Raw genomic sequence first — 9,970 nt, 5'->3', positions numbered from 1 at the left:
CCCCCTACGACCCCCCCTCCCATCCTGGCACTTTCCCCTGCCACCGCAGGACCTGTAAAACCTGTGCCCACACCTCCTCCCTCACCTCCATCCAAGTCCCTAAAGGAGCCTTCCACATCCATCAAAGTTTTACTTGCACATCCACTAATATCATTTATTGTATCCGTTGCTCCCGATGTGGTCTCCTCTACATTGGGGAGACTGGGCGCCTCCTAGCAGAGCGCTTTAGGGAAAATCTCTGGGACACCCGCACCAATCAACCGCAGAGCGCTTTAGGGAACATCTCTGGGACACCCGCACCAATCAACCGCAGAGCGCTTTAGGGAACATCTCTGGGACACCCGCACCAATCAACCGCAGAGCGCTTTAGGGAACATCTCTGGGACACCCGCACCAATCAACCGCAGAGCGCTTTAGGGAACATCTCTGGGACACCCGCACCAATCAACCACACCGCCCTGTGGCCCAACATTTCAACTCCCCCTCCCACTCTGCCGAGGACATGGAGGTCCTGGGCCTCCTTCACCGCCGCTCCCTCACCACCAGACGCCTGGAGGAAGAACGCCTCATCTTCTGCCTCGGAACACTCCAACCCCAGGGCATCAATGTGGACTTCAACAGTTTCCTCATTTCCCCTTCGTCCACCTAACCCTAGTTCTAAACTTCCAGCTCAGCACTGTCCCCATGACTTTACCGGACCTGTCCTACCTGCCTATCTCCTTTTCCACCTATCCACTCCACCCTCTCCTCCCTGACCTATCACCTTCATCCCCTCTCCCACTCACCTATTGTACTCTATGCTACTTTCTCCCCACCCCCACCCTCCTCTAGCTTATCTCTCCACACTTCAGGCTCACTGCCTTTATTTATGATGAAGGGCGTTTGTCCGAAACGTTGATGTCGAAGCTCCTTGGATGCTGCCTGAACTCCTGTGCTCTTCCAGCACCACTAATCCAGATTCCTGGCATCATACCTCAATTTGGGGATCTTGGCTCATTTGATCCTGCCGTGGTAGACTGGGCCCAGTATGTGGAAAGAATGCAATATTTTTTCTGGGCAGATGAAAAGCAACGGGTTACCCTTCTGACTGCTTGGGGACTTGCAGTGTTTCAGCTATTACAAGCTTTACCTTCCCGCAGGCACCAGATACTATAATCTTTCAAGAGTTGACAGATTTAGTTCAGGAATTTTATGACCTCAAACTTCCTGTAATTCTGAGATGCTATCTGTTTTATTTAACTGTTTGAGAATCAAGGGAATCCACAACTGGATTTGTGATGAGATTAAGAAGTCTGGCAGAGATATGTGGTTTTGGGTTAACCCTGAATGAGATGCTGAGACCCCCTTTGATATGTTGGATTAATGACATATCCATGCAAATGCGCCCATGAGCTGAAGTCCAACTGGACTTCAAACTGACACTGCAATTGGCTTTGTCATTACAAAATGCAGCAAGTGGAGCATGGGAGCTCCAGAGCATCCCAATGAATGTGGTCTCCCTCCCCTGTCTAACTAAGAGGAACACCACAGAGCTGCAAGCAGGGCATATTATGAGCAGAGGAATCCGAAGTCAGTCTACAGCAAAACGCCAAAACAAAGCTGAGTCTCGGCCAAATGCCTAAAAAGTTCTTCAGGATCCGGGCTGGCCAGCCATTTGTAGTTGCTGCTGGTATGCACACTCGAGACAGCAAAGGAGTCATCTGAGGTCTGACTTGAGTAACAGAATTCATAGGCCCTGGAAAGTTCACCTACATGTCGGTTGGAGCAGTCAAATCACTTAGCAATATCCACATCAGAACTAATTAAAATAAATATCTCGTTAAATGGTCACCTGTTTCTCATGGAGGTTGATACTGGTGCAACTGTATCAGTGTTTGCAGAACCAGTCTTTAACGAGATTTTCTCTGGACTCCAACCCTTAAGTTTGTGCAAGACCTCTGCCAGACTGAGAATGTACACTGAAGGACAATTACAGATTAAGGATACAACTTTGGTTCCGGCTTCCTGTGGGAAGATATTGGTACAGTTGCTACTGATTCTCGTAAGAAGCTTAGGTCCAAGCCTATTGGGATAGAATTGGTTGAGAAAGATTCACCATTGGATCAACATTTTTGGTTAGAAAATGATTGCCTGAGCGAAGTCCCAGTTAAATACCGAGAAGATTATCAGGAATGGCTAGGGACAATGAAAGGGGCCAAGGCCATTTTGCATGTTGCTGAAGGAGCAATCCTGCAATTTTTGCAAGGCTCACCTCGGCCCATTTGCTGGGGAGGGTGGGATGTCCATCACAAAGCTGGACATGAGTCACATGTATCTGCTATTGCAACTGGATGAGGATTCCTGGAAGTATGCCACAATTACTACCCACAAGGATTTGCGCCACTACGCAAGACTGCCATTTGGGGTGTCATCAGCCTGTGCCCTTTTCCAGTAGATTTTGGAGAACATTTTACAAGGGCTACCCTAGGTTGCCATTTATCTAGATGATGTGCTAGTAACTGTGAGAGACCGATTAAAAAACACTTTGAGAACTTAGACATCGTACTTAAATGTTTTTCCCAGGTGGTCATATGCCTTAGAGGGAAATATGTGTGTTCCAAGCAACCCAAGTGACTTATTTGGGCTACAGCGTTGACAAAACCGGATTACATTTGTTAGAAGGTAAAGTGAGGGCAGTCGAAGAAGCCCCAGCTCCCATGCCTGCACCAAAGTTTAGGTCTTTCCTTTGGGTTGGTGAATTATTATGGGAAATTCAGATGTAACCTGGCCTCCATCTTGGCACTCTTACACCTGCTATTGAAAATGGGTTGGTCTTTGAACTGGTTGCATAACCAGAAACAGCCTTTAGAGAAGTGAAAAAGCAAGTATCATCATCTAAGATGTTGGCCCATTACAATCCAAATGAGAGCTGGTGCTGCCATGCCATGCAATGCCTCCCCATACAGTGTCGGGATCATTTTGGCTCACCAATGGCCCTCATGGAGAAAGAATGCCCGATAGTGTATGCTCCCCAGATTTTGGTTGATGCTTATTGCAAATATGCCCAGATATAGAAAGAAGGTTTGGCAATCATCTTAGATGTGAAAAAGTGCCAACAATACCTTTACATAAATGTGTCTTCATAATGGACCACAAATACCTGCTAGGGCTGCTTAATGAAGACAAGGCTGCGCTGCCTGTAGCTTTTGGTTGAATTCAGTGGTGGGCCCTTATTCTCAGTGCATACCATTACAAGTTAGAACGCACTTCAGGTGGCAAATACGGATACCTTGACCTGGAAGCGTTTGTTCTGATTTTCAACTTTCTGGACACGCTTCTGGTAACTGCTGACAATATCTGACTCTCGGTACAAAATGATCCTACCCTGGCAAAACTAAAACTGCTAGTCATAATGGGGGAAATGGGAAAGTCCATTACAACCAGAATTTAAACTTTTCTGGATCCGGCAAGATCACCATAGAGGACAGCATGAGATTTTAGGGAACAGGAGTGATTGATGGTCTTGAATCAAGGTCATTGCCAGTGCTGGATGAACTCCACCAGGGTCATCCAGGGTTTCCAAAATGGAAGACGTTGGCAAGAAGTTATGTCTGGTGACCAAGTTTGGATGCTGACATAGCTACGTTGGTGGGTCAGTGCCCAGAATGCCAATAAGGACAAACATTACTGCCAGCAGCACCCCTGTTTTCTTGGGATTGGACATGTAAATCCTAGACTTGGTTACACATAGCCTATGCCAGTCCTTTACTGGCTGAATGTTGCAGCATGCATATTAACAATCTGCAGCAAGTATACAAAAACAATAATTGCCTACAAAAAGTTAACTTCGAGATGATACTTGCATCTATTGTCATTCAAGTTTCCTGGAGCTTGTCTGGTCAGCAAAAAAAGGAATTTCCAAAATTGACCCAAGGGTTTTTGATCTCTGAGGTGTTTCCTTGGATATGAAGAAATATGATGTTCAATAGCCATAACAATATGGGAAAGTGTGCTGATTCTCAAGTACTACCGTTCTTGGGTTGCCACAAAAGCATGCAAATGCCCTGATTTACCTGTCTGATGGAATTCACAGAAAACACTGACCAGGTTCTTGTACTTAATGAGAACTACTGTTTATTAGAAATACGTTTATACTTATAAATAAGTAACTACCATTTGTCAACATCAGAGTCTTTTATTTAAAACTCATTTTTAAATTCCCTATACACACACATGGATTGACACAACCACACAAAAAAATGTTTTTTAGGTTAGAGGGAAGAAAAACTGAGAAAATCAGTTCAATGGCATCAGCCCATAGAGATGTTATTTGTTGAGATGTTACTTTGGCTGCCAAGACTTTTTTTTTCTTAAATCTCCTTTCTCCATATTCTTCCGCTAAAGAGGAACAGGGAAATTGGTGTAAAGGCAACAGCTTACAGCAACTGGTGAGAGAAAATAGCTCTCTTTATTCAGGCTCCACCCACCTCTCTTCTCCCCCACTAAAAAGTATTTCCAACATTAAAGATGCTCTTAAAGGACAATCCGGAAAACCCTTTGATAATATGCACACATTTTTTCTGTAGTCGTTCTCTTGTAAAAGCATGACTGTGTCATCAAGAGTATTTTTGTAGCAAGTTATATATGATAAATGAATCTTTATCACTTTTAATTTGGTTAAGATTTTTATTTTCAACTTTGTGGTATATTCTTGCACTAACAGTCTTCACTTAAAGTTGCAGCTCTGTTTACGAAAATTATACCTTTTTAGAGAAACAGCTTTAAGCAAAGCATTGATTCCCATAATTAAAACTGGAGTTCGGTTCCAGAATAAACAGTCTGGACTACATGGACTGTAGCAATTCAAGAAGGTGGCTCACTATTATGTTCTCAAGGGCAACGAGGGATGACCAATAAATACTGGCATGTGCACGGGAGGATTGTCATTTGCTTATTCCTGGCCACATGACCCCCAAAGTCCAAGTTGGAGAGACGACACTGAAATGGTACCACTCGGGTCAGGTGTTATAGTAAAACAACATTAAACCTAATGTTGCAATGCTTGATGAAATTTCAGGCTACAACATCCTAATTTTGAAGCACAATAGTGCAGTATGAGGCAAAATTAATTAAAAAATCAAGCGGGTCAGGCAGCATCCATGAATAGAGAACAAGCTAATGTTTCAAGTCTAGATGACTCTTGATCTTTTGGTTGCTTATGTTAAAATATAGCAAAAGAAAATCTATTCACACAAGAGAAATAGAATATCCTTTATTACTACATGTACTCAAGTACAACCGTCCAGGAGTGAAAAGCTTTGTAATGTCACCTCTTATAGTGCCATCTTAGGTATCAATCTTAGATACAAAAAGGAGAATAAAAAGAAAAATAATTGTATTATTTTGCAGAAATAAGACATAGTTAAAAGGATAGCCATTACACACACGCAAACAAATTACACATGAACATTACACTGCAGTAGCTATCTGCAGGAGTTTCCACCTGTGGTCTGACTGCCCATGCCAGAACCCAGTCCAACAACTTAGCTTCATTTTTTGATATTCTATTGTTAGAATATTTCCAACCCTAGTTTCTCTTTCATGTTACATATCATTATCTCCAGAGTTCCTAAGAAACCATTCTTGGCCATTTCTTCCTCATCTGAATCCTTCCATTTGGTAACATTTGCATATACAGGGCCAGGTTAGGGAATTAGCTGACGATGCCCCGAAGCTACCCTTAAACTTCTTCCTCCATGTTGGTCTACTTCATCCAGCGTCAAGTCTCAAATGAGCTATAATCTCTTTAAACCGAATGTTGGGAAGATTGAATCTGTCATGTTTCACCCTCGTTACCTTCTTCACTCTGTTTTTCAGGTTGAATCACTCGGTTCAAATTTTGGATGTTCAACCATCATATTTTCAGCTTTACAAAGACCACAGCTGTTAACTTCAAGGCATAAGAAATAGGAGCTAGAGTAGAATATACGGCACCTCAAGCCTGCTCTGCCATTCTAAAGATCATGGCTAATTGGATTGTGGGCTCAAAATCCGCTTGCCTACCTGCTCCAAAATCCTCCCATTTCATGACAACCAAATAAACTTTGAACCGATTTTCAGTCAAAATTAGCCCTGATTTAAATAAGTAATCAGCCTTCACTGCTAACCAGAGAAGAGAATTCCAAAGACAACTTCTTTAAAGAAGAAGTTGCTCCTCTTATTGCATGGACTTATTGCATGCTCTAACTTCCTTTTTGTGTGGGCTTACCTGTTGTACTTTTCATGATTTTATTGTGTTTTCAGCATATTTACTACAACCATCACTGAAGACTCAGTTGGCTAAAATCAACTTTACATTGCTATCTCAATCTGTCAGCTGACTGCCACATGCAATTTTATGCATGTTTTTATCTTCTGCTCATATTCTATTCCTATGCCAAGTTCGATTTTACCAGTACTTAATAAAATAAGAGCCCATGGTGTTGGTGGGTTAGAGGTTTGGCTGATAAAAGATAGAGAGTTGGGGAAAGGGAGCATTTTTCGGATGCCAAGCAATAACTAAGGGGTCAGTGCTAAGATCACAATTATTTACAGAATGTTATAATAACTTGGATAATGGAAGCGAATGTACTATTTCCAGGTTTGCAGATCACACCAGAATAGGTGGGAAGGCAAATAGTGAGGATGACACAGGAAGTGTTCAAAGAGATATAGTCAGGTTAAGCGAGTAGGCAAAAACAAAGCAGATGGAATAGTGTGTGAAAAAATGTGAGGTTATGCACTTTGGCAGGAAGATTAGCAGAGTTAAATATTAAATGTAGTAAGATTGCACATAGCTTCCACAGATAGGAATTTTGGGGTTCTCGTGAATGCATCACAAAAATCTAGCAAAGCGAATAGGACAGGCAAGTAGAATGTTGGCCTTTATTTCAAAGGGAATGGGGTATTAAAATAAGATGGTCTTGCCCCAGAATTATACAAGGCACTGGTCAGAACACATCTTGAATACTGGGTACAGTTTTAGATCCCTTATCAAATAAAGATACACTGTCATTGGAGGCAGCCAAGAAAATGTTTGCGCAATTTGATTCTGGGTTTGGAGGAATTTTCTTTTGAGCGGTTGAATGACTTTGATTTGTACCCATTGGAGTTTAGAAGAGTGAGAGCAAACATGATCGAAAGATATAAGCATCTTGGGGGGGTTGACAGGGGAAATGTGAAGTGGCTGTTCCCCCTGTTGGAAGTCTAGGACCAGAGGGAATAATATCAGAGGAAGGGATCGCACATTGAAGACAGATGAGGAATACGTTTTTCTTTTGAGAGTGGTCAGTCTGTGGAATGTTTTACTGCAGAGTGCTATTAAGTCTGATTGGTAAGCATGTTTGAGGTTGAGAGAGAGATTTCTAATCAGTAAGGGGGAATCAAGGTTTAAGCAGAAAAGGCAGGAAAATGGAGTCTCTGATTAGCCAGGATCTCGTTCAATGGCAGAGTAGACTCGATGGACCAAATGACCGACTTCTGCCTCCTGTGTTTTATGTCCTTATGTTCCATAGACCTTCCCATCCCATTTCTCTGTCATCTTCCATTGTGGCTATCTTTCTCCTAAACTTCTAGTTTCTTTCACTATTCATTGTTTGTGCATCTCTCTCTTTTCTTTCATACACCATTTATGGCTCTGTGTTCCACCCTCTGGACTATGAGATTTTGAATTTGCTTTCCAGTTCTTGTAACCATTTCACTTCTTCATCTTTTGACCCTACCAAAACTCATCACTCATCAAGGTCTGATACCAAGCTTCTGGTCATCCCATTTAATATTCCTTTCTCTTTTTCTGTGTTATGCTTTTCACTGCTATGTGTCTGTGAGGTGTGTTCAGACATTTTCTATTTAGCAAGAGTTTTATAGATATTATCTTAATTTGTTTGTTATTTGGAAAATTTTGAGCCTTGAAACAGTACTTACAACTGAATTGTAATATTTGATATTTTTGGAGGAATTAATATAGAATGTTTTTAATCTTACAGGTGCAATCAAGCAAATTTTAGAAAATGAGTTACAACTTCCTATATCTCAAATGCAGTTAAAAGGTTGGAAGTCAACAGATGTAAGCGACAGTGTAAGTTTATGTTGTTGGATTTAATTTTCAAATTTAAACGACTTTTTGTTTTATGCCTTTTAAATACCTTGATAGAAAGAAAAGTTAAAGGTGTCTCTGTAATTAGTAAGTAGTTATCAATTTTGGACAGATTCGTAGGTTTTAATACATAGAAGTCATTTCTGAAATACTTTTACAAATGGGATTGCTTCAGTTGCATTCAAGATTATATGATTGTTAACAGAGTTCTAGGTTTACTTTGGTTGATAGTGAAATGGATAATAAGCCACAATACTGCAAGTTGTTAGTCATATTTTCACCCCAATCAATCTTTTTGAGAATTTGTATGGAAGTAGTTAATCATAGAACCAACATGGCTGGTTTTGCCTGAAATAATTGGTCAATTAGGACATGATAACTGTGACTTTGAAATTGATCTTTGTAACGAGATGTGCCTTTAAGAGGAATTTGTCTCTGTCCTGTTGGATTGAAGAGGTGTGCGGTAAACCTGGTGCCAAGGTGTCTGCACCATGGAAAGCAGAGTAAATAGCTTTGGGTTTTCTTAGAAGTAAAAAGAAACATGACTGGGCAGAGTCAGGCTCATACAGACTCGAGCTTTTAGTTTTGCTTTCAGTTGTTGAAATTTGGGGTTTTAAAATGGAACCTGCTAGATATTAGAACATAGAACAATACAGCACACAACAGGCCCTTCGGCCCACGATGTTGTGCCGAACTTCTAACCTAGATTAAGTACCCATCCATGTACCTATCCAAATGCCGCTTAAAGGTCGCCAATGATTCCGACTCTACCACTCCCACGCGCAGCGCATTCCATGCCCCCACCACTCTCTGGGTAAAGAACCCACCCCTGACATCTCCCCTATACCTTCCACCCTTCACCTTAAATTTATGTCCCCTTGTAACACTCTGTTGTACCCGGGGAAAAAGTTTCTGACTGTCTACTCTATCTATTCCTCTGATCATCTTATAAACCCCTATCAAGTCACCCCTCATCCTTCGCCGTTCCAACGAGAAAAGGCCGAGAACTCTCAACCTATCCTCGTACGACCTATTCTCCATTCCAGGCAACATCCTGGTAAATCTTCTCTGCACCCTCTCCAAAGCTTCCACATCTTTCCGAAAGTGAGGCGACCAGAACTGCACACAGTACTCCAAATGTGGCCTAAACAAAGTCCTGTACAGTTGCAACATCAATTCACGACTCTTGAATTCAATCCCTCTGCTAATGAACGATAATACTCCATAGACCTTCTTACAAACTCTATCCACCTGAGTGGCAACCTTCAAAGATCTATGTACATAGACCCCAAGATCCCTCTGTTCCTCCACCTGACTAAGAACCCCACCGTTAACCCTGTATTCCGCATTCTTATTTGTTCTTCCAAAATGGACAACCTCACACGTGGCAGGGTTGAACTCCATCTGCCACTCCTCAGCCCAGCTCTGCATCATATCTAAGTCCCTCTGCAGCCGACAACAGCCCTCCTCACTGTCCACAACTCCACCTATCTTCGTATCATCTGCAAATTTACTGACCCACCCTTCGACTCCCTCATCTAAGTCATTAATAAAAATTACAAACAGCAGAGGACCCAGAACTGATCCCTGCGGAACTCCACTTGTAACTGGGCTCCAGGCTGAATATTTACCATCTACCACCACTCTCTGCCTTCGACCGGTTAGCCAGTTTTCTATCCAATTGGCCAAATTTCCCTCTATCCCATGCCTCCTGACTTTCCGCATAAGCCTACCATGGGGAACCTTATCAAATGCCTTACTAAAATCCATGTACACTACATCCACTGCTCTACCCTCATCCACACGCTTGGTCACCTCCTCAAAGAATTCAACAAGACTTGTAAGGCAAGACCTACC

At 42.1% G+C, this 9,970-nt stretch overlaps 1 protein-coding gene across 2 annotated transcripts in view; it reads left to right on the top strand.

The window, feature by feature from the left end:
* faf1 (Fas (TNFRSF6) associated factor 1) overlaps positions 1-9,970 on the top strand; it is a 415,349-nt gene that overhangs the window by 71,872 nt on the left and 333,507 nt on the right. For both annotated transcript variants that reach the window (XM_043699222.1, XM_043699221.1), the window contains exon 5: positions 8,004-8,095. In XM_043699222.1, the coding sequence (XP_043555157.1) occupies positions 8,004-8,095 (92 nt within the window). The remainder of the gene's footprint in view (positions 1-8,003; positions 8,096-9,970) is intronic.

The sequence above is a fragment of the Chiloscyllium plagiosum genome, chromosome 11 (assembly GCF_004010195.1).
Source record: "Chiloscyllium plagiosum isolate BGI_BamShark_2017 chromosome 11, ASM401019v2, whole genome shotgun sequence".
Taxonomy (NCBI): Eukaryota; Metazoa; Chordata; class Chondrichthyes; order Orectolobiformes; family Hemiscylliidae; genus Chiloscyllium; species Chiloscyllium plagiosum.
This window is presented reverse-complemented; position numbering and strand designations above follow the sequence as displayed.